This window comes from Spodoptera frugiperda, chromosome 6, assembly GCF_023101765.2.
Source record: "Spodoptera frugiperda isolate SF20-4 chromosome 6, AGI-APGP_CSIRO_Sfru_2.0, whole genome shotgun sequence".
In the NCBI taxonomy this organism is placed as follows: domain Eukaryota; kingdom Metazoa; phylum Arthropoda; class Insecta; order Lepidoptera; family Noctuidae; genus Spodoptera; species Spodoptera frugiperda.
The window spans coordinates 12,724,851-12,750,493 of record NC_064217.1 but is presented as its reverse complement, the minus strand read 5'-3'; the positions used below and the strand labels follow the sequence as shown (position 1 = coordinate 12,750,493).

General features: G+C 37.7%; 4 protein-coding genes across 4 annotated transcripts; all 4 read left to right on the top strand.

Moving 5' to 3' along the window:
- The first annotated feature begins 1,461 nt into the window (after nt 1-1,461).
- On the top strand, nt 1,462-2,304 carry LOC118267972 (THO complex subunit 4-A-like). Its single transcript, XM_035582235.2, has one exon. It carries the CDS (start codon nt 1,462-1,464, stop codon nt 2,302-2,304), a length of 843 nt encoding a protein of 280 aa, XP_035438128.2.
- Nucleotides 2,305-11,010: 8,706 nt separating this feature from the next.
- LOC118267977 (polyadenylate-binding protein 1-A-like) lies at nt 11,011-11,859 on the top strand. Its single transcript, XM_035582239.2, has one exon. The coding sequence runs from the start codon at nt 11,011-11,013 to the stop codon at nt 11,857-11,859; it is 849 nt and encodes a 282-aa protein (XP_035438132.2).
- A 7,890-nt stretch (nt 11,860-19,749) lies between these two features.
- LOC118267486 (polyadenylate-binding protein 1-A-like) lies at nt 19,750-20,598 on the top strand. Its single transcript, XM_035581510.2, has one exon. The coding sequence runs from the start codon at nt 19,750-19,752 to the stop codon at nt 20,596-20,598; it is 849 nt and encodes a 282-aa protein (XP_035437403.2).
- Nucleotides 20,599-23,151: 2,553 nt separating this feature from the next.
- Nucleotides 23,152-24,009, top strand: LOC118267481 (THO complex subunit 4-like). Its single transcript, XM_035581505.2, has one exon. The coding sequence runs from the start codon at nt 23,152-23,154 to the stop codon at nt 24,007-24,009; it is 858 nt and encodes a 285-aa protein (XP_035437398.2).
- The last annotated feature ends 1,634 nt before the right edge of the window (nt 24,010-25,643 follow it).

Genomic DNA, 25,643 nt, shown 5'->3' with positions numbered 1-25,643 from the left:
GGCGAATATGTGGAAGGACTGTTCTCACAATCCTCTACCTTGTCTAGTGTCTGGACTATCACGGTCTGGGCATCGGAGCCAACAGCATCTTGCACATCGTCTTCAAGCTTCTCGGACTCTGCTCGTACAATGGGACCGTTGTACGTTAATCACAATGTAGTTAGGAAGTAAATAAAATACTCTTCCCTTGCGCTGTCCATATGGACCAAACGAGTTCTCCAGAGATAATGAGGAAAAATAAAACCCGATCAATTTTTTACCAAATCCAACATCACAACACCGGGGGCTAGTTTGTATCAGTAAGCAATGTATGCATTTTAACAGTACAAATTAAGGTACATACATGATACAGAAAAGAAAGCTACATACGAAAGATTTAGAATACATCAAAATATAAGGTCTCCATACATGCCTGTCGATACAGTTCATCGGTTATCGAAAGGGATGAGCAAAAAGTTATTGTATGGAGTCCATCACAATGGCTTACATATTTTGAATCAGCTCGCAAAAACCTAAGACCTTAAAAAGTTATTGTAGTGGACTATTCTATAGTTCTTGAACTTTATTCAATTGGCTACAAATGTGTTCACTCCGATAAGATCAAAAATTATGCAAGTTCGCGATATCTGAGATGCGACTTTTATATTAAAAAACATAAAACGATCAAAATTTATCAAGTATTTTACGGAAAAAACATACACTATGAGTTTACAGGAAGAGACCACAGAGAAAGGAAAGGGAAATAACTACCGATAAAAAAATTAAGAAGAAACTAACAACGCAACCGTGGCAGATATGGATATCTTAAAACTATTATACGACTGCAGAATATCAATTTCAGTTGTCAAATATAAAGATCTCATAAATCTTTGTGAAAATGGAACTATACCTAAGAGATTCCATGGCAAATATAGAGACCTTCCATGTAGCTCTGAAATTCACGATACTTTAAATTAACCCGACGTAGAGAATGAAGACAATAACGACTAAGAAGATAATAAGTATTTTTTTGTATAGATGATTGATTACATACATACATGTATTTTTTATAAGACAGAAAGAATATTTTTGAAATGAAGTCTGAAGGAAGATGCTTAAAAGTAAAATAAGCGCAAACTAATTTCTAAAAGACTGCCATAAAGTACTAATAAATTGAGTTCTTAAAAGTAAATTATATTAAAAATTAAATATTTTTTAATAAACAATTAAAACAATGGTATCGCTAGACATAAAAACAATTGAAACTTTGCCCTGAGTTCCCACGGTAGTTCACCGCCATTGAACCTGTCTCGCTCGGTATAACGGGAACCTCCCCCCACTCCAACGATTGTCTTTATCTAAGTCGGCAGTAGCGGCAGGATTCAGATATCTGTAGTCAGTGTTAGACTCGACGTTGACACGAACAGTCGTCCTTCAGTGATCGGTCATTCTCGTGTGTACGAAATAATCTACTTCATCAAGATGGTCAACCAAATTTCAATGGGTCGCGGTGCTGGGCGTAAATTCAATACGTCTAAGATACCTGGTGGTGGCTGTGGCAAAGCTGATAGTGGAGTTGTGAGGACCATTCTACGAGGAAAACAACGTGGAGATATTTGTAAATCAGAAAGAATCCCAAGACGCAATGGACTTATCAAAAAGCATGTAAATGCTTTGCTATCAGAGTGTGTCGCAGCCGGTCATACTAAACTATTGATCTCGAATTTAGATGCAAGAGCCTCAGGTTTCGACATTCTGGAACTGTTTTCCGAATTTGGCACTATTAAGGCAATTAAAATGAATTATGACACTACTCAAAGGTCCACAAGAACCGCTGAAATAAGTTTTGAAAGGTATGCCGATGCATTGAATGCTTATAACGAATGTAATGGGAGATCATCAGATGAGAGACCAATGGAAGTAAGATTTGCGGATCCCAACTTCCAAAACGACGTAACCAGTGATGAAGCTGGAAAAGATATACAAACAGTAGATGTTACCAAATTGTATATCTTAAATTTGGATAATAAAATCACCGATTCTGACCTGAAAGAGCTGTTTTCAGAATTTGACAGTTTTATAAGTGCAGTAGTTCATTATGATGAAAGTGGAAGATCCTTGGGCACTGCAGTAATTGCTTACCAAAGCAGAGCAGATGCATTAAAAGCATACGACGAGTACCACGGTAGGGCATTGGACGGAAGAACGATGTTCATTGCAATTACTGAGACGACCAATTTTGATCTTGGCAATAGCTGCGATAATAATGGTGGTGGTTTCGATCTTCACCATTTTTGTAAAATTATACCCTTCGTCGGAAAATAACAATATCGACGGTTGCTGGTGTCTCGAGCAACGCTGGCTGGTCGAACTGAGCCTGACCGCATCGATATTTCAGAACAAAAGCCCTTTTCAGGGCTACAATTATATAACAGTTTCTATTTAACAGATAGTCAAAAACGTTAACCTAACCCCTTAATCCTAACACCACGTAAGATGTATTTTAGGACAACTTTCACATTTATACTATTTCTAAGACTGGAACATTAGCTTTAAGGCATCAGGCCCTTGACCCAACCATGTATCGTTAGCCTACTCAGGTGTTGATCGAGGCTCTTTGGCTATGAGACCATTGGCAGATACGACTATTATTATTATTTTCTTAAACATTTCATTCTTTTTTTCTCAACACTGTACAGCCTCAGTGTGGTAGAATTATTGTGATTTTTGAATTGTATACTACTGGCTGAATCAGAGTGGTATTTTAGCTGAGCACTGGCCTTTGTGTGCTTCTTTATTCCTTATTTATTTACACTAAACACCTTACCTTGTTTTGCATGCATTATTTTGTAACGGTGCAAATAACCTGTTTTTGCTATATTTCTTTTCATATTAGAAACGGATTCAATGATGCTGAGATTATTTAGGATAGGAAAATCGATGCATTGAGCATACGACATATTCTAGGGGAAAATACTAGCAAGAAAAATGTCCCATTAAAAAATAACACAAAATGAAAAAAATTACACAAAATGTGTTATTTTTCTTTTCTCTTAATTTTTTTTCCTAATCATTGTCAAACTCAAAACTCGAGCGGTGATTGGCTGCCTACATTTTTGTTATCTACTTACTGATAACACTCTGGTCTTATATACCACGTTAACAAAGCATTAACCCTCTATTGTTCGAGCAATACTTGCTTTATATTTTTTATGTAAATGTAAATGGTGAGTATTAACTTAACTATATGACCTATTAACACGATTATACTAACATTTAGCTTAGGTAGCATACTTATTATAATGGGCAGTTGCACATAGTAAAATAAAACACTGTACAGCTTCACTGTGGTAGAATTATTATGATTTTTGATTTGTATACTAGTGGCTAAATCAGCGTGGCATTTTAGCTGAGTACTTTGTGCCGTATTCCTTATTTATTTACTTTCAAATTATACCCGGTTTTGCATGTATTATTTTGTAACAGTGCAAATAAACTGTTTTTCTTTCTTTCTTTTCATATTAGAAACAGATTCAATGATATTGAGATTAGTTTTGATAGGAATATCCATGCGTAGGCCTACGATTACCATGGAATGTATGGGCAAATACCAGCAGGTCCCAAATAACACATTTCCTTTTCGTTTTGATTTTTCCCTTATCTTTATCAAACTCAAAACTCGAGCGGTGATTGGCGTATGCTTAAGCATACGACATACCTACCTATGGAATGCATGGGAAAGATAAGCACAAAATATATGATTTAATTTTGGTATTTGTAACGAACTTACGCGCTGACTACGGTTAATACACTCTAAGTTACTAGCAAGTTTTAAAATAAGCAAATGAGTGCAAGATTAAATTAATTTGGCACTTAAAACAAATATAAGCTAAATTTGGAATATATAGCTAAGAAAGGAAATATGAAGGATAAATTGGAACAGTCCTAATCATTTTATTCCTCCATTGTCGACTTCAGACGTCCTTACGGTAGCTTAGGTTGGTCCTTAGCTTGCAAAAATGACGTGAACCAAAGTCCAATGTTCGTAGACGGTCGGCCGAAACATTAAACATATTTTTGAATTCTTAAAAGTCTCGAAGGATTATGTTAATAACACTCTCGACAGCTTAGTTGTTATAAATGTAAGCGTTAACTGTATATATGGGAAATAAAGTTATAATATCAACATTAAAAAAAAAATTTGACACGTTGACTGACTTGTAGCCACCGTCGCACCCAAAACGTAGTCTTGCGTACGTGCGATAGGTCATATAGGCCACGCACCCACGGTGACGTAGATCACGTAACGCTTAAACCCGTCGTCAGGAACGCGCACGTCGTCTCCTTGGTTGGATTTCCATATTTTTTTGAGTTTTCATAAGTAGATACATAATTCGACATCATATTAGATATTTTGTGTTGGTGAAATCGTAGCGTATTCTATTTTTATTACCATTTTATTCCAAAACACCTCTTCTCATCTTTCGTGGTGTTCAAGTTAGGGGATTACGTTTTTTTTTTGACGATTCGTTAAATAGAAACTGTTTAGAATGTTTTTGTGGCCCCTTTTTTGAGAAATCGATATGAAGTTCTCGCTAATCGCTGTGTCCAAACTGCCCACCGTCATATGCAACATATGTAGCATCTCAAAAAACTTCGCGGCCGAGGTTAACAGGAGTATCTTACGGAGAAATCCGTCATCCCGCCGGCGCCGCCGCTGGCGCAACGTCTTCGAACATTTTTAAACAAGACTTAGATGTCTGAAGCAAATAAAATATATAAAGAAGATTTTAGAAATTATAGAAAAGAGTATTTTAAAAACAATTTTATTAATCAAAATCAGAACTGTCTATTAGATGGTTTCAGGTAATCTCCAGGCTGCCAATGGCGGTACGGCATCATCACGGGCATGGGCGAATCAGCAGGGCGATTGTTTTCACGGTCCTCGTCGTCATCTTCGTCATCGATTATTATCGTCTCGTCATCGGTGTCGGTATCTTCTTCCATGACATCATCATTATAATTTTCTTTATCCTCATCGTCATTGCTGTCGTTTTCACTCATGTTCTCGTCGCCATCCTCCTCGATGTCACTGGTTTCCATTAATTCTTCACTGTTCTCCGTCTCCTGTCTGCCAGTAGGTCCATTATAAGTTACTCCCACTGTACTTAAGAAGTAAATGTAATAATCTTCCCGTGCTATTTCCATGGTGACGACTTAAGAGGTTATAAGTACAAAAAACAGAATCCTTTTTATATGCCAAATAAAGAATCATTAGGGACGGCGGTGATTAGTGGTGCAGTTGTAATAATAGATGCAAAGGAAATTTATAACGATGTGATTTACTAATTTCTTTTAATTTAAATTAATTTATCCTAATTTATAATATGATTAAGTAATTAATTATAATTTTAATTAATGCGCCTATGCCAGTGATAACGTTATTCAATGGATGCCTGAGGAGTACCGCTAACCATCTAATGATAGTTATGGTCGTTTTAATTTCATCATCATTACAGCCTTGGCCAAAAGTATTGAGCACCCATGAAATCTTTGAGTTTTATGCGAAATATCAAATAGAAACAAAACAAAATGTTTTTTATATGTTTATTTTACTATTTACTAATTCAAAATGAATATTTTGTAAGTCCACCCTTTGCCTTAATTACGGCAGAATTTTTTTTTTGGTATACAAGATACCAAAAAACTTATGGTAAACAAGATTTTTACAGTTTTTAGCAGTAATCGCGTTCTATTCTAGGCATAGGTGGCGTTTCAAATCTTCTCTGTTGTTAATTGTGTGGCGCCTACCTCTGCGCTTTACTAAAACCCATAAATATTCTATGGGGTTTAGATCTGGCGACTAGGCAGGCCAGTCAAGAAGCTCTACGTTATTTTCCCGGAATCATGCCATAGTGCGGGCAGATTTGTGGCAATATGCGTTATCCTGCTGGAATTTACCAATATCCATGTTCCTGTTGCCGAAAAGTTTCGTGAATGAAGGCAGGAACGCAGTTTCTAGTAAATTTATGTACTTAGAAGAGTCCATGCGGCCCTTTCACACGAACAATTCGCCAACTCCAGAATCGGTCATGCAACCCCAGACCATTATGCTACCGCCACCATGTTTTACGGTTGGTACCACACACTCTGGATTAAAATCTTCGCCCACCCGGCGACGTACAAAGGTCACAACAGGGGTACCAAAAATCTGCTATAAAGAGACAAATATTGAGTTCCAGAAAACAAAAGAACTTCATCTATGCGTTTGGATTTTAAACCATTTTATATTATTTTATTAGGGCATTAAATATAGTTACTTACCTCTAAGTTAGATTCGTCTGACCACACAAAATTTGACCACTCTGAATTGGTGAAAGTTCGATGTTGTAAGGCCCATTTATACCGAGTTTTTTTTTGTTTTTGTCGGGAGCCATGGTTTCTTCCTAGCGTCACAACCTTTTGGATCAGCTTCCTAAAGTCTTCTACAAGTAGTTCGAGCAGAAATTGATACCTTATTTTGTTCTGACAACTCAGCAGCGAGCTCTGAAGATAATTTTTTCCTATTTTTTAACGACTCTCTCGGTAACTGATGATCCTGACGGTCTGTGGTGATGCGTTTGCGCCCTGTTTTTGGTATATTTTGATGTGATCAGATAGCATAGAATCGCTGAATAACAAATTGCAAGGATCGGCGCGAACATTTCACAGTTTTGGAAATCTCTACTTGTGATTTCCCTTGCTCATGCAGAAGCTGTACCTCCACTCGTTTTTCTGAAGAAAGTTTGTTTTGTTTTGGCATATTACAACGATAATACTTATAACTTTGAGATAAAATACCAAAAACGCACCTGGATCACGGGATGTTGTCAAAACGAGCGATGGTAGCGAACTGATAAATAAATACAAACATTGCAAAAATCACATTTTATTACACCTAGGTGTTTTATTCCTAGCTACGGCATAAATCATTGTTTTTAAATCTTTGTAGATAGCCGACAAACAAATACTTCAACAGTAGATTTAGTTTTCTGCCATACTTACCGTGATCGAGCGAAATTTGTAAGGTGCTCAATACTTTTGGCCAAGGCTGTATATTATGAATAACATATACCTTCCCAGTGACTCCAAGAGCAGCTAGATGGAAGCAACGCCTTGTTACCGACACGTGGGATATAAGACCGGATCGTTATCAGTAACGAGATAACAAAAATATAGACAAAGGCCTACTGCCATTGTTTCGTTCCGCGAACTTTCATACCTTGTTTATTTTAAGTAACCAATTAAAATCCCACGGTACCTAATTCGTAACCACGACCCGACTCGTTCCAGTGTTATCGGAATACCGAGAAAATCCCCACTCCAACATTTATCTTCTTCAAAGTCAGCAAGCCAAGACTCCGGTGTCCAGTAGTTAGTATTTGATTTGACGTTGACTCGAACACTCGTCTCTCACTGGTCAGTCATTGTTGTGCGAACAAATATAATATTTCAAGATATCAAGATGGTCAACCAAATAGAAATGGGTGCCGGTGTAGGATGTAAATTCAATTCGTCTAGAGTGCCTTGTGATAGCTGTGAAGAAACAAACGATGGAGTTATGGAGAGCATGCTACAAGGAAGACCCTGTGAGGACATATCAAATCCATCGAAACTGAATGGACAAGATCAGAAAATTGCCCCGTCATCCGGCCCTGCTAAAATTTTGATATCAAATCTGGACGATCACATATCCGGATTAGATATCCAAGAGCTGTTCTCAGCATTTGGCAAAACCACAAGTGTAGTTATGTGTTACAGTAATGGTAGATCCACAGGAACTGCTGAGGTAGTGTATGAAAGAGAAGCCGATGCATTAAAAGCATGCGACGAATATAATGGAAAAGTATTAGATGGAAGAACCATGCATATACAACTTGCAACTATAAAAGAAACAAGTGAAGGCAGCTACTACCGTGGAGGCAGTGAACCGGCTATGACAGAAGGATCAACCAGTACCACCAAATTAACCGTGACAAATTTGAATGTTCAAGTCTCCGATTCTAACGTGCAAGAACTGTTCTCCATATTCGACAGTTTTGTTAGTGCAGGGATAATCTATGATGAGAGTGGAAGATCCACGTGTACAGCCGAAGTTATTTTTGATAGGCAAATCGATGCGTTAAAAGCATACGACGCATTTCACGGGAAAACATTGGCAGGAAAGACGATGTTCCTAACATATACTGCTCCTGATATTCCCAACTTCGGTGTTGGTGAAAGCGGAGGCTATCAATGCGGCGGCTACGATGTTCACCAAACTTCTCAAGTTACGTGGCGCAGTCGACGTTGGTGGAATAGTTGGCAGCTTTGAAGGCAATCATAGGTGGTTACATTCCTTCCACCTATTCGACCCTGATTGCATCAATTTTTGCAAACAAAAAGCCCTTTTCAGGGCTACAATTATTTGACAGTTTCTATTTAATGGATAGTCCAAAAACGTAACCCTAACTCCCCTATACCTAAGATTACGTAAGAAGTATATTAGAACAAATTTCCCATTTATAATATGTATTACTAAGATTAAAAGATGAACGTTAAGGCGATCCGACCAGTGAAAAAGGCGCACTTTGCTCTCAGCTGCGGTCACGCCGTCCGGTCAAGTTAACGATTTGGATTGCTATATCTAGTTTATTTTCTATTTCCAGTTTCTTTTGTTAAAATAATAGGTTTGCGAGTAATAGTCACTCGTACCTTAAATGGTACCGGCCTTTCTTCGGTTAGCAGTTTAGACAGTAAAATAGTAGTCACAGTAAGGATTACCTTTGAAGTAAATTGACACGTGTTTATAAAACAACTCGAAATAAAAGTCGATATTAGAAACGAATTCAATAAAACATTAAACATTTTTAATTCTTAAAAGCCTCTAAGGATTGTGTTCATTAAACTCTCGACAGCTTATTTGTTACAAATGTAAGCGTTAACGGTATATATAGTAAATAAAGTAATAATATTAGCCTTGTAGCCACCGTCGCACCCAAAACGTAGTGTTGCGTACGTGCGGTAGGTCATATAGGCCACGCACCCACGGTGACGTAGATCACGTAACGCTTAAACCCGTCATCAGGAACGCGCACGTCGTCTTTTTGGTTGTATTTTCATATTTTTTTAAATTTTGATAAGTAGATACATAATTCGACATCATATTAGATATATTATGTTGGTGAAATCGTAGCGTATTCTATTTTTATTACCATTTTATTCCAAAACACCTCTTTCGTAGTGTGAAAGTTAGGGGGTTACGTTTTTTGACGATCTGTTAAATAAAACTGTCTAAAAATGTTTTTGTGGCCCTGATAAGGGCCTTTTTTGAAAATCGATGTGATATTCTCGCTAATCGCTGGGTGGTTATGGTTTCGTGTCTGGCCCTGAAGCCAAACTGCCCACCGTCATACGCAACATATGTAGCATCTCGAAAAACTTCGCGGCCGAGGTTAACAGGAGTATCTTACGGAGAAATCCGTCATCCCGCCGACGCCGCCGCTGGCGCAACGTCTTCGCCGTCCTCATCATCGGACTCTGCTATGAGGTACAGATAGGTAATGTACTAAGTAGTCGTTTTACAGAACATTTTTAACCAAGACTAAGATGTCTGAAGCAAACAAAATATAAACAAGGAGATTTTAGAAATTATAGAAAAGAGTATTTTAAAAACAATTTTATTAATAACAATCAGAACTGTCTATTAGACGGTTTAAGGTAATCTCCGGGCTGCCAATGGCGGTACGGCATCATCACGGGCATGGGCGAATCAGCAGGGCGATTGTTTTCACGGTCCTCTTCGTCATCTTCGTCATCGATTATTATCGTCTCGTCATCGGTGTCGGTATCTTCTTCCATTGCATCATCATTATAATTTTCTTTATCCTCATCGTCATTGCTGTCGTTTTCACTCATACTCTCGTCGCAATCCTCCTCGATGTCACTGGTTTCCATTAATTCTTCACTGTTCTCTGCTTCCTGTCTGCCAGTAGGTCCATTATAAGTTATTCCAACCGTACTTAAGAAGTAAATATAATAATCTTCCCGTGCTATTTCCATGGTGACGACTTAAGAGGTTATAAGTAAAAAATTAAATCAGAATCCTTTTTATATGCCAAATAAAGAATCATTAAGGTCGGTGATTAGTGGTGCAGTTGTAATAATACATACAAAGGAAATTTATAACGATGTGATTAACTCATTTCTTTTAATTTAGCCTAATTAATTTACTCTAATTTATAACATGATTAAGTACTTAATTATAATTATATTGGTTTTATTGTCCCATAGTTTTGACGTCGTATTGTCGTTACATTGTTCCTACATATATATACATAAATGATCAAATAATGTATCAGAGATATTGTAAAAAACATTTTTTAAAAAGAGTGACGATGGAGCTTCTTGCTCGTTCTTCTCCATTCGAAGCAACACTTTGGAACGAGCGCCTAGCTTCACTGATAGACAGACTAACGGACGATTCAATTTGACGTTTCAAAAGTGCCTAATTTAGGATTAATTGAAATAAATGCTTTGACTTTGACTTTGACTTTAATTAATGCGCCTATGCCAGTGATAACATTATTCCAGCGATGGATGCCTGAGGATTACCGCAAGCCATCTAATGATAGTTATGGTCGTTTTAATTTCATCATCATTATATCAACTTTACTACACAACATAGATCTTCCCTGTGACTGCAAGTATGGCTAGTTAAAACCAAAGCCTTATTAGCGATACGTGGGATTTAAGACCAAACCGTTATCAGTAACTAGATAACAAAAACGTAGACAAAGGCCTAAGTACGCCATTGTTCGGTTCCGTGAACTTTCAAATCCTGTTTATTTTAAGTAACCAATAAAATCCCACGGTAATTCATAACCACTGAACCCGACTCGTTCCAGTGTTATCGGAATACCGTTAGTATTTGACTTGACGTTGACTCGAACAGTCGTCTCTCACTGGTCAATCATAGTTGTGCGAACAAATAAAATATTGCAAGATATCAAGATGGTCAACCAAATAGAAATGGGTGCCGGCGCAGGATGTAAATTCAATTCGTCTAGAGTGCCTAGTGGTAGCTGTGAAGAAACCAACGATGGAGTTATGGAGAGCATGCCACAAGGAAGACCCTGTGAGGACATATCAAATCCATCGAAACTGAATGGACAAGATCACAAAATTGCCCCGTCATCCGGCCCTGCTAAAATTTTGATATCAAATCTGGACGATCACATATCCGGATTAGATATCCAAGAGCTGTTCTCAGCATTTGGCAAAACCACAAGTGTAGTTATGTGTTACAGTAACGGTAGATCCACAGGAACTGCTGAGGTAGTGTATGTAAGAGTAGCCGACGCATTAAAAGCATGTAGTGAATATAATGGAAAAGCATTAGATGGAAGAACCATGCATATACAACTTGCAACTATAAAAGAAACAAGTGAAGGCAGCCACTACTGTGGAGGCAGTGAACCGGCTATGACAGAAAGATCAACCAGTACCACCAAATTAACCGTGACAAATCTGAATGGTCAAGTCTCCGATTCTAACGTGCAAGAACTGTTCTCCATATTCGACAGTTTTGTTAGTTCAGGGATAATTTATGATGAGAGTGGAAGATCCACGTGTACTGCCGAAGTTATTTTTGATAGGCAAATCGATGCGTTAAAAGCATACGACGCATTCCACGGGAAAACATTGGCAGGAAAGACGATGTTCCTAACATATACTGCTCCTGAAATTCCCAACTTCGGTGTTGGTGAAAGCGGAGGCTATCAATGCGGCGGCTACGATGTTCACCAAACTTCTAAAGTTACGTGGCGCAGTCGACGTTGGTGGAATAGTTGGCAGCTTTGAAGGCAATCATAGGTGGTTACATTCCTTCCGCCTATTCAACACTGATTGCACCAATTTCTCAGAACAAAAAGTCCTTTTCAGGACTACAATTATATGACAGTTTCTATTTAACGGATAGTCAAAAAACGTAACCCTAACTCCCCTATACCTAAGATTAACATTTTTTCCATTTATAATATTTAATACTAAGGATATAAGATGAACCTTAAAGCGATCGGATCGAAGGCGCACTAGGCTTTGTGCGCCTTTTTCACAGATCGGACGACGTGGCCGCTGAGGGGTCTCAGTCGCCACCGCGGCCACACCGTCCGGTCAAGTTAACTATTTGGATCACTATATTTTAATAGATACTTTCTAGTATCTTTTATTACTTAAAAAAAATAGATTAGAAGAAATTCAATGATGCTGAGATTAATTTTGATAGGAAAATCGATGCATAAGCATACGACATACCATGGAATGCATGGGAAAGATAAGGACAAAATATAAGTTACTAGTAAGTTTTAAAATAAGCAAATGAGTGCAAGATTAATTTCATTTAGCACTTAAAACAAATATGAGCTAAATTTGAAATATATGGCAAACAAAGGAAATATGAAGGATAAATTGGAACGATACCAATGATTATATCCCTCTATTGTCGACTTTAGACGTCCTTGAGGTACCCCTCAAGGACGTTCCTAGCTTCGAAAGAAACGTTAAAAATTTTGAATTCTTAAAAGCCTCGAAGGATTATGTTAATAAAACTCTCGACAGCTTAGTTGTTATAAATGTAAGCGTTAACTGTATATATGGTAAATAAAGTAATAATATTAACATTAATAAAAATAGTCGCACCTAAAACGTAGTCTTGCGTACGTGCGGTAGGTCATATAGGCCACGCACCCACGGTGACGTAGATCACGTAACGCTTAAACCCGTCATCAGGAACGCGCACGTCGTCTCCTTGGTTGGATTTCCATATTTTTTAAGTTTTGATAAGTAGATACACAATTCGACATATACTATCTAATGGAATGTTTACTCATACATCATATTAGATATTTTGTGTTGGTGAAATCGTAGCGTATTCTATTTTTATTACCATTCTCTTCCAAAATACCTATTTCGTGGTGTTAAAGTTAGGGGATTACGTTTTTTGACGATCCGTTAAATAGAAACTGTCTAAAATGTTTTTGTGGCCCTGAAAAGGGCCTTTTTTGAGAAATCGATGTGATGTTCTCGCTATTTACTGGTCGGTTGAAAGTCCGGCTCTGAAGCCAAACTGCCCAGCGTCATATGCAACATATGTAGCATCTCGAAAAACTTCGAGGCTGAGGCTACCGGGAGTATCTTTCGGAGAAATCCGTCATCCCGCCGGCGCCGCCGCTGGCGCAACTTCTTCGTCGTCCTCATCGTCTGACTCCGCTATGAGGTACTCGTACGCCAGTACAAGCATATCAATAATATAATCGTCGGAAACAATATCCATATTGATATCTTGAATTACTGGTACAGTACAAGCGTCCGTAGTAATGCGCCTGCGTCGCTTACGTACTGCTCTACGGTATCACAAGTAGCGGGTGGCCTAACACAAATGTAAAAAGGATAACCACCAATCACGAACGAGTATTTTCGTCTCGCTCTAATCGGCGATGCCATACTTACCTGTACTTTCATAGAGTGCACTCCTTACTTCCTGAGTATTTAATTTATTGCCAGAACCACGAACTGTCGTCTATCGGTGATCGGTCATTATTATGTAAAACAAATAATTGAGTTATGGGGAGCATACGAGGAACACCCCGTGGTGATATATCAAATCCATTGAACATCGTCCGATATACAATGTTCTTGATATAATTATATTTTTGGCAAAATCTGGAAGACCACTTTTCCGGATTAGGTAAACAAGAGCTGTTCTCAGCCAATGGTACAATTAGAAGTGTACATATATAAAAAAACAAGTGAAGGCAGCTACTACGGTGGAGGCATTGGACCGGTTATGATACCAGCAACAAATCCCAACTTTTCAGAATTTGGCACTATTGTAGGAGTGAACACAAAGGTCCACAAGAACTGCTGAAATAATCTTTGAAAGAAATGCCGATGCATTAAAGGCATATAACGCATAATTTTATATTAAAAGAAGAAGTTTAGATGCGAGAGCAATGGAATTCAGATAAATAACAAGAAAGATCGACAAGACACGTTTTATTCGGAGCACAGTGTCTCGTGGATCTTCAGAGTTTTCGTGGTTGTCCCATTAAAAAATAACACATTTTTCTTTTGTCTTTGACTATTTTTCCTTATCATTGTCAAAATCAAAGCCGAGCGGTGATTGGTTGTCTACATTTTTGTTATCTACTTACTGATAACACACAGGTCTTATATCCCACGCTAACAAAGCATTAACCCTCTATTGTTCGTGCAATACTCGTTTAATATTTTCTATGTAAGAGGTGAGTATTATAATATTTGGATGATGAATTGAGGTTCAATGTATGGGCGAATATGTGGAAGGACTGTTCTCACAATCCTCTACCTTGTCTAGTGTCTGGACTATCACGGTCTGGGCATCGGAGCCAACAGCATCTTGAACATCGTCTTCACGCTGCTCGGACTCCGCTCGTACAATGGGACCGTTGTACGTTAATCACAATGTAGTCAGGAAGTAAGCGAAAAACTCTTCCCTTGCGCTGTCCATGTTGACGAGTTCTCCAGTGATACGAAGGAAAAATTAAAACCGAATATTTTTTTTACCAAATCCACAATCACTACACCGAGGGTATTTTATAATTAGTAGTTTTATTAATAGATAACATTAAATTAAGTCAGTCTTAGTTAAACACTTGAGCAATAAAAAAACAAAACAGTTAAAAGCCTGGACCGATAAAAAAATTTTCAAAATTATATTCATATATTGACTAAGGAACCTATCCAAAACTATCTATCTAATGACTAAGGAAGAAAAATAAAACAAAGAATAAAATCCAGAAAATAATAAAGATGGAATGAGTGACAAGGTAAAAGAAAGACAACAACTGAAGGCACATTATATAGATAAGAAAGCTACATACGAAAGATTTAGAATACATCAAAATAATTATGTCTCCATACATGCCTGTCGATACTGTTCACGCAGTTATCGAAAGGGAAGTGTAAAAATTTATTGTATGGAGTCCATCACAAAGGCTTACGTATTTTGAGTCAGCTCGCAAACACCTAATAATGTTATTAGACCTTATAATGTTATTGTATTGGACTATTCTGAGTTATTAAACTTTAGTCAATTGGCTATGTCAAACAAAAACATTCGATATTGAGATTTCTGAGATGGGACCTTTATATTAAATAATATAAAACGATTTTATACGGCAGACACCACTATGAGTTTACAGGAAAAGACCTCAGAGAAAGAAAAGGGAAAGGGAAATAACTACCGATAAAAAAAATTAAGAAGAAACTAACAACGAAACCGTGGTAGACATGGATATCGTAAAACTGTTATACGACTGCAGAATATCAATTTCAGTTGTCAAAGTCTCATAAATCATTGTGAAAATGGAACTAAACCTAAGAGATGCCATGGCGAATATAGAGACCTTCCATGTAGCTCTGAAATTCACGATACTTATCTTTCTTACTAAGAAGATAATAAGTATTTTTTTTTTGTATAGATGATTGATTACATACATACATGTATTTTTTATAAGACAGAAATAATATTTTTGAAATAAAGTCTGAAGGAAGATGCTTAAAAGTAAACTAATTTCTAAAAGACTGCCATAAAGTACTAATAAATTGAGTTCTTAAAAGTAAATAATATTAAAAATTAAATATTTTTTAATAAACAATTAAAACAATGGTATCGATAGACATAAAAACAATTGAAACTTTGCCCTGAGTTCCCACGGTAGTTCACCGCCATTGAACCTGTCTCGCTCGGTATAACGGGAACCTCCCCCCACTCCAACGATTGTCTTTATCTAAGTCGGCAGTAGCGGCAGGATTCAGATATCTGTAGTCAGTGTTTGACTCGACGTTGACACGAACAGTCGTCCTTCAGTGATCGGTCATTCTCGTGTGTACGAAATAATCTACTTCATCCAAATATCAAGATGGTCAACCAAATTTCAATGGGTCGCGGTGCTGGGCGTAAATTCAATACGTCTAAGATACCTGGTGGTGGCTGTGGCAAAGCTGATAGTGGAGTTGTGAGGACCATTCTACGAGGAAAACAACGTGGAGATATTTGTAAACCAGCAAGAATTCCAAGACGCAATGGACTTATCAAAAAGCATGTAAATGCTTTGCTATCAGAATGTGTCGCAGCCGGTCATACTAAACTATTGATCTCGAATTTAGATGCAAGAGCCTCAGGTTTCGACATTCTGGAACTGTTTTCCGAATTTGGCACTATTAAGGCAATTAAGATGAATTATGACACTACTCAAAGGTCCACAAGAACCGCTGAAATAAGTTTTGAAAGGTATGCCGATGCATTGAATGCTTATAACGAATATAGTGGGAGATCATTAGATGAGAGACCAATGGAAGTAAGTTTTGAGAATCCCAACTTCCAAAACGACGTAACAAGTGATGAACATAACTGTAGTGGCGGCGAACCAGCTGGAAAATATATACAAACAGTAGATGTTACCAAATTGTATATCTTAAATTTGGATAATAAAATCACCGATTCTGACCTGAAAGAGCTGTTTTCAGAATTTGACAGTTTTATAAGTGCAGTAGTTCATTATGATGAAAGTGGAAGATCCTTGGGCACTGCAGTAATTGCTTACCAAAGCAGAGCAGATGCATTAAAAGCATACGACGAGTACCACGGTAGGGCATTGGACGGAAGAACGATGTTCATTGCAATTACTGAGACGACCAATTTTGATCTTGGCAATAGCTGCGATAATAATGGTGGTGGTTTCGATCTTCACCATTTTTGTAAAATTATACCCTTCGTCGGAAAATAACAATATCGACGGTTGCTGGTGTCTCGAGCAACGCTGGCTGGTCGAATTGAGCCTGACCGCATCGATATTTCAGAACAAAAGCCCTTTTCAGGGCTACAAATATATAACAGTTTCTATTTAACAGATAGTCAAAAACGTTAACCTAACCCCTTAATCCTAACACCACGTAAGATGTATTTTAGGACAACATTCACATTTATAATATTTCTAAGACTGGAACATTAGCTTTAAGGCATCAGGCCCTTGGCCCTACCATCTAACGTTAGCCTACTCAGGTGTTGATCGAGGCTCTTTGGCTATGAGACCATTGGCAGATACGACTATTATAATTATTTTCTTAAACATTTCATTTTTTTTTCTCAACACTGTACAGCTTCACTGTGGTAGAATTATTATGATTTTTGAATTGTATACTACTGGCTAAATCAGCGTGGCATTTTAGCTGAGTACTGGCCTTTTTGTGCCGTATTCTTTATTTATTTACTTTCAAATTATACCCGGTTTTGCATGCATTATTTTGTAACAGCGCAAATAAACTGTTTTTCTTTCTTTCTTTTCATATTAGAAACAGATTCAATGATATTGAGATTAATTTTGATAGGAATATCCATGCCTAGGCCTACGATTACCATGGAATGTATGGGCAAATACCAGCAGGTCCCAAATAACACATTTCCTTTACGTTTTGATTTTTCCCTTATCTTTATCAAACTCAAAACTCGAGCGATGATTGGCATGTGCTTAAGCATACGACATACCTACCTATGGAATGCATTGGAAAGATAAGCACAAAATATATTATTTAATTTTGGTATTTGTAACGAACTTACGCGCTGACTACGGTTAATACACTGTAAGTTACTAGCAAGTTTTAAAATAAGCAAATGAGTGCAAGATTAAATTCATTTAGCACTTAAAACAAATATAAGCTAAATTTGGAATATATAGCAAAGAAAGGAAATATGAAGGATAAATTGGAACAATCCTAATCATTTTATTCCTCCTTTGTCGACTTCAGACGTCCTTATGGTAGTTTAGGTTGGTCCTCAGCTTGCAAAAATGACGTGAACCAAAGTCCAATGTTTGTAGACGGTCGGCCGAATAACATAAACTTTAATAAAAAAGAATTTGACACGTTGACTGACTTGTAGCCACCGTCGCACCCAAAACGTAGTCTTGCGTACGTGCGGTAGGTCATATAGGCCACGCACCCACGGTGACGTAGATCACGTAACGCTTAAACCCGTTGTCAGGAACGCGCACGTCGTCTCCTTGGTTGGATTTCATATTTTTTGAGTTTTCATAAGTAGAAACATAATTCGACATCATATTAGATATTTTGTGTTGGTGAAATCGTAGCGTATTCTATTTTTATTACTATTTTATTCCAAAACACCTCTTTCGTGGTGTTAAAATTAGGGGATTACGTTTTTTTGACGATTCGTTGAAAAGAAACTGTTTAGAATGTTTTTGTGGCCCCGAAAAGGGCCTTTTTTGAGAAATCGATATGATGTTCTCGCTAATTGCTGAGTGGTTATGGTTAGGTGTGTGGCCCTGAAGCCAAACTGCCCACCGTCATATGCAACATATGTAGCATCTCGAAAAACTTCGAGGCCGAGGTTAACAGGAGTATCTTACGGAGAAATCCGTCATCCCGCCGGCGCCGCCGCTGGCGCAACGTCTTCGCCGTCCTCATCATCGGACTCCGCTATGAGGTACAGATAGGTAATGTACTAAGTAGTCGTTTTACAGAACATTTTTAACCAAGACTAAGATGTCTGAAGCAAATAAAATATATAAAGAAGATTTTAGAAATTATAGAAAAGAGTATTTTAAAAACAATTTTATTACTCAAAATCAGAACTGCCTATTAGATGGTTTCAGGTAATCTCCAGGCTGCCAATGGCGGTACGGCATCATCACGGGCATGGGCGAATCAGCAGGGCGATTGTTTTCACGGTCCTCGTCGTCATCTAATGTATCGATTATTATCGTCTCGTCATCGGTGTCGGTATCTTCTTCCATTGCATCATCATTATAATTTTCTTTATCCTCATCATCATTGCTGTCGTTTTCACTCATACTCTCGTCGCAATCCTCCTCGATGTCACTGGTTTCCATTAATTCTATTAATTCTTCACTGTCCTCCGTCTCCTGTCTGCCAGTAGGTCCATTATAAGTTATTCCCACTGTACTTAAGAAGTAAATGTAATAATCTTCCCGTGCTATTTCCATGGTGACGACTTAAGAGGTTATAAGTAAAGAAAAATCAGATCCCTTTTTATATGTCAAATAAAGAATCATTAGGGACGGTGATTAGTGGTGCAGTTGTAATAATAGATATAAAGGAAATTTATAACGATGTGATTAACTCATTTCTTTTAATTTAGCCTAATTAATAACATGATTAAGTAATTTATTTCAATTTTAATTAATGCGCCTATGCCGGTAATAACATTATTCCAGCGATGGATGCCTGAAGATTACCGCAAACCATCTAATGATAGTAATGGTCGTTTTAATTTCATCATCATTATATTATGAATAACATAAAATAAGATAGAAGCAACGCCTTGTTACCGACACGTGGGATATAAGACCGGATCGTTATCAGTAACTAGATAACAAAAATATAGACAAAGGCCTAAGTACGCCATTGTTTCGTTCCGCGAACTTTCAAACCTTGTTTACTGTAAGTAACCAATTAAAATCCCACGGTAATGCATAACCACTGAACCCGACTCGTTCCAGTGTTATCGGAATACCGAGAAAATCCCCACTCCAACATTTATCTTCTTCAAAGTCAGCAAGCCAAGACCCCGGTGTCCAGTAGTTAGTATTTGACTTGACGTTGACTCGAACAGTCGTCTCTCACTGGTCAGTTATTGTTGTGCGAACAAATACAATATTTCAAGATATCAAGATGGTCAACCAAATAGAAATGGGTGCCGGCGCAGGATGTAAATTCAATTCGTCTAGAGTGCCTAGTGGTAGCTGTGAAGAAACAAACGATGGAGTTATGGAGAGCATGCTACAAGAAAGACCCTGTGAGGACATATCCAATCCATCGAAACTGAATGGACAAGATCAGAAAATTGCCCCGTCATCCGGCCCTGCTAAAATTTTGATATCAAATCTGGACGATCACATATCGGGATTAGATATCCAAGAGCTATTCTCAGCATTTGGCAAAACCACAAGTGTAGTTATGTGTTACAGTAATGGTAGATCCATAGGAACTGCTGAGGTAGTGTATGAAAGAGAAGCCGACGCATTAAAAGCATGCGACGAATATAATGGAAAAGTATTAGATGGAAGAACCATGCATATACAACTTGCAACTATAAAAGAAACAAGTGAAGGCAGCTACTACTGTGGAGGCAGTGAACCGGCTATGACAGAAGTATCAACCAGTACCACCAAATTAACCGTGACAAATTTGAATGTTCAAGTCTCCGATTCCAACGTGCAAGAACTGTTCTCCATATTCGACAGTTTTGTTAGTGCAGGGATAATCTATGATGAGAGTGGAAGATCCACGTGTACGGCCGAAGTTATTTTTGATAGGCAAATCGATGCGTTAAAAGCATACGACGCATTTCACGGGAAAACATTGGGAGGAAAGACGATGTTCCTAACATATACTGCCCCTGAAATTCCCAACTTCGGTGTTGGTGAAAGCGGAGGCTATCAATGCGGCGGCTACGATGTTCACCAAACTTCTCAAGTTACGTGGCGCAGTCGACGTTGGTGGAATAGTTGGCAGCTTTGAAGGCAATCATAGGTGGTTACATTCTTTCCGCCTATTCAACTGTGATTGCATCAATTTCTCAGAACAAAAAGTCCTTTTCAGGACTACAATTATATGACAGTTTCTATTTAACGGATAGTCAAAAAACGTAACCCTAACTCCCCTATACCTAAGATTAACATTTTTTCCATTTATAATATGTATTACTAAGGATAGAAGATGAACGTTAAAGCGATCGGATCTGAAAAAAGGCGCACTAGGCTTTGTGCGCCTTTTTCACAGATCGGACGACGTGGCCGCTGAGGGGTCTCAGTCGCCACCGCGGCCACACCGTCCGGTCAAGTTAACTATTTGGATCACTATATTTTAATGGCTACTTTCTAGTTTCTTTTATTACTTAAAAAAAATAGATTAGAAGAAATTCCATGATGCTGAGATTATTTTTGATAGGAAAATCGATGCATAAGCATACGACATACCATGGAATGCATGGGAAAGATAAGCACAAAATATAAGTTACTAGGAAGTTTTAAAATAAGCAAATGAGTGCAAGATTAATTTCATTTAGCACTTAAAACAAATATGAGCTAAATTTGAAATATATGGCAAACAAAGGAAATATGAAGGATAAATTGGAACGATACCAATGATTATATCCCTCTATTGTCGACTTTAGACGTCCTTGAGGTACCCCTTCCTAGCTTCGAAAGAAACGTTAAAAATTTTGAATTCTTAAAAGCCTCGAAGGATTATGTTAATAAAACTCTCGACAGCTTAGTTGTTATAAATGTAAGCGTTAACTGTATATATGGTAAATAAAGTAATAATATTAACATTAATAAAAATAGAATTTGACACGTTGACTGACTTGTACCCACCGTCGCACCCAAAACGTAGTCTTGCGTACGTGCGGTAGGTCATATAGGCCACGCACCCACGGTGACGTAGATCACGTAACGCTTAAACCCGTCATCAGGAACGCGCACGTCGTCTCCTTGGTTGGATTTCCATATTTTTTAAAGTTTTGATAAGTAGATACACAATTCGACATATACTATCTAATGGAATGTTTACTCATACATCATATTAGATATTTTGTGTTGGTGAAATCGTAGCGTATTCTATTTTATTACCATTTTATTCCAAAATACCTATTTCGTGGTGTTAAAGTTAGGGGATTACGTTTTTTGACGATCCGTTAAATAGAAACTGTCTAAAATGTTTTTGTGGCCCTGAAAAGGGCCTTTTTTGAGAAATCGATGTGATGTTCTCGCTATTTACTGGTCGGTTGAAAGTCCGGCTCTGAAGCCAAACTGCCCAGCGTCATATGCAACATATGTAGCATCTCGAAAAACTTCGAGGCTGAGGCTACCGGGAGTATCTTTCGGAGAAATCCGTCATCCCGCCGGCGCTGCCGCTGGCGCAACTTCTTCATCGTCCTCATCGTCTGACTCCGCTATGAGGTACTCGTACGCCAGTACAAGCATATCAATAATATAATCGTCGGAAACAATATCCATATTGATAGCTTGAATTACTGGTACAGTACAATCGTCCGTAGTAATGCGCCTGCGTGGCTTAGGTACTGCTCTACGGTATCACAAGTAGCAGGTGGCACACACAAATGTTCAAAGGATAACCACCAATAACGATCGAGTATTTCCGTCTCGCTCTAATCGGCGAATGGACGAGATCACCAAATTACCATGTCATCCGATTCTACTACAATTTTGATATCTTTTTGTATCTTTATTTAAAAAAACATAAAACGATCTAATATTTATCAAGGAAAGTAAAGTTTACAGGAAAGTAATATGTACCCCAGGGAAAAGAATAGGAAAGGGAAATAATTACCGATAAAAAAATTAAGAAGAAACTAACAACGAAACCGTGGTAGATATGGATATCATAAAACTGTTATACGACTGCAGAATATCAATTTCAGTTGTCAAATATAAAGATCTCATAAAACTTTGTGAAAATGGAACTATACCTAAGAGATTCCACGGCGAATATAGAGACCTTCCATGTAGCTCTGAAATTCACGATACTTTAAATTAACTCGACGAAGAGAATGAAGACAATAGCGACTAAGAAGATAATAAGTTTTTTTTTTGTATAGATGATTGATTACATACATGCATGTATTTTTTATAAGACAGAAAGAATATTTTTGAAATAAAGTCTGAAGGAAGATGCTTAAAAGTAAAATAAGCGAAAACTAATTTCTAAAACACTGCCATAAAGTACTAATAAATTGAGTTCTTAAAAGTAAATTATATTAAAAATTAAATATTTTTTAATAAACAATTAAAACAATGGTATCGATAGACATAAAAACAATTGAAACTTTGCCCTGAGTTCCCACGGTAGTTCACCGCCATTGAACCTGTCTCGCTCGGTATGACGGGAACCTCCCCCCACTCCAACGATTGTCTTTATCTAAGTCGGCAGTAGCGGCAGGATTCAGATATCTGTAGTCAGTGTTTGACTCGACGTTGACACGAACAGTCGTCCTTCAGTGATCGGTCATTCTCGTGTGTACGAAATAATCTACTTCATCCAAATATCAAGATGGTCAACCAAATTTCAATGGGTCGCGGTGCTGGGCGTAAATTCAATACGTCTAAGATACCTGGTGGTGGCTGTGGCAAAGCTGATAGTGGAGTTGTGAGGACCATTCTACGAGGAAAACAACGTGGAGTTATTTCTAAATCAGCAAGATTAGCCGCTAAGAAGGAGACGCATATAAATGCTGTGCCTACAGAATGTGTCGCAACCATTCCTACTAAACTATTGGTCTCAAATTTAGACATTCGAGTCTCAGGTTTCGACATTCAGGAGCTGTTCTCAGAATTTGGCACTATTATGGGAATAAAGTTGAATGATGACACTACTCAAAGGTCCACAAGAACCGCTGAAGTAACTTTTGAAAGGCATGCCGATGCATTGAAGGCTTATGACGAATATAATGGGAGAACATTAGATGAGAGACCAATGGAAATAAGTTTTGAAAATCCCAACATTCAAACCGAAGAAACAAATGATGAAAACGAATGTGGCGGCGGCGAACCAGCTGGGGAAGATATATCAATAGTAGATGTTACCAAATTGCATATCTTAAATTTGGATAACAAAGTCACCGATTCTGACATAAAAGAGTTATTTTCAGAATTTAACAGTTTCATAAGTGCAGCGGTTAATTACGATGAAACTGGAAGATCCTTAGGCACTGCAGAAGTTGTTTACCAAATGAAAGCAGATGCATTAAAAGCATACGACGAGTACCACATGAGGACATTGGACGGAAGAACGATGTTCATTGAAATTAGTGAAATGACCAATTTTGATCTTGGAAAAAGCCGCGGTTACAATGGTGGCGGTTTCGATCTTCACAAGTTATCTACAGTTATCGCCTCCGGCGAAAAATAACAATATCGACGGTTGCTGGTGTCTCGAGCAACGCTGCGTGGTCGAACTGAGCCTGACTATTGATCGATATTTCGGAACAAAAGCCCTTTTCAGGGCTACAATTATATAACAGTTTCTATTTAACAAATAGTCAAAAAACGTTAACCTAACCCCTTTATCCTAACACCACGTAAGATGTATTTTAGGACAACTTTCACATTTATAATATTTCTCAGACTGCAACATTAGCGTTAAGGCATCAGGCCCTTGACCCAACCATGTAACGTTAGCCTACTCAGGTGTTGATCGAGGCTTTTTGGCTATGAGACCATTGGCAGATACGACTATTATTATTATTTTCTTAAACATTTCATTCTTTTTTTCTCAACACTGTACAGCCTCAGTGTGGTAGAATTATTGTGATTTTTGAATTGTATACTACTGGCTGAAACAGCGTGGTATTTTAGCTGAGCACTGGCCTTTGTGTGCTTCTTTATTCCTTATTTATTTACACTAAACACCTTATCTTTGAGAACAGGCCTTTTTGAGCCGTATTCCTTATTTATTTACTTTCAAATTATACCCGGTTTTGCATGCATTATTTTGTAACAGTGCAAATAAACTGTTTTTCTTTCTTTCTTTTCATATTAGAAACAGATTCAATGATATTAAGATTAATTTTGATAGGAATATGCGTAGGCCTACGATTACCATGGAATGTATGGGCAAATACCAGCAGGTCCCAAATAACACATTTCCTTTTCGTTTTGATTTTTCCCTTATCTTTATCAAACTTAAAACTCGAGTGGTGATTGGCGTATGCTTAAGCATACGACATACCTACATACAATGCATGGGAAAGATAAGCACAAAATATATGATTTAATTTTGGTATTTGTAACGAACTTACGCGCTGACTACGGTTAATACACTGTAAGTTACTAGCAAGTTTTAAAATAAGCAAATGAGTGCAAGATTAAATTCATTTGGCACTTAAAACAAATATAAGCTAAATTTGGAATATATAGCAAAGAAAGGAAATATGAAGGATTAATTGGAACAATCCTAATCATTTTATTCCTCCATTGTCGACTTCAGACGTCCTTATGGTAGCTTAGGTTGGTCCTTAGCTTGCAAAAATGACGTGAACCAAAGTCCAATGTTCGTAGACGGTCGGCCGAAACATTAAACATATTTTTGAATTCTTAAAAGCCTCGAAAGATTATGTTAATAAAACTCTCGTCGTCTCTTTGGTTGGATTTCCATATTTTTTAAAGTTTTCATAAGTAGATACATAATTCGACATCATATTAGATATTTTGTGTAGGTGAAATCGTAGCGTATTCTATTTTTATTACTATTTTATTCCAAAACACCTCTTTCGTGGTGTTAAAGTTAGGGGATAACGTCTTTTTGACGATTCGTTAAATAGAAACTGTTTAGAACGTTTTTGTGGCCCCGAAAAGGGCCTTTTTTGAGAAATCGATATGATGTTCTCGCTAATCGCTCGGTGGTTATGGTTAGGTGTCTGGCCCTGAAGCCAAACTGCCCACCGTCATACGCAACATATGTAGCATCTCGAAAAACTTCGAGGCCGAGGTTAACTGGAGTATCTTACGGAGAAATCCGTTATCCCGCCGGCGCCGCCGCTGGCG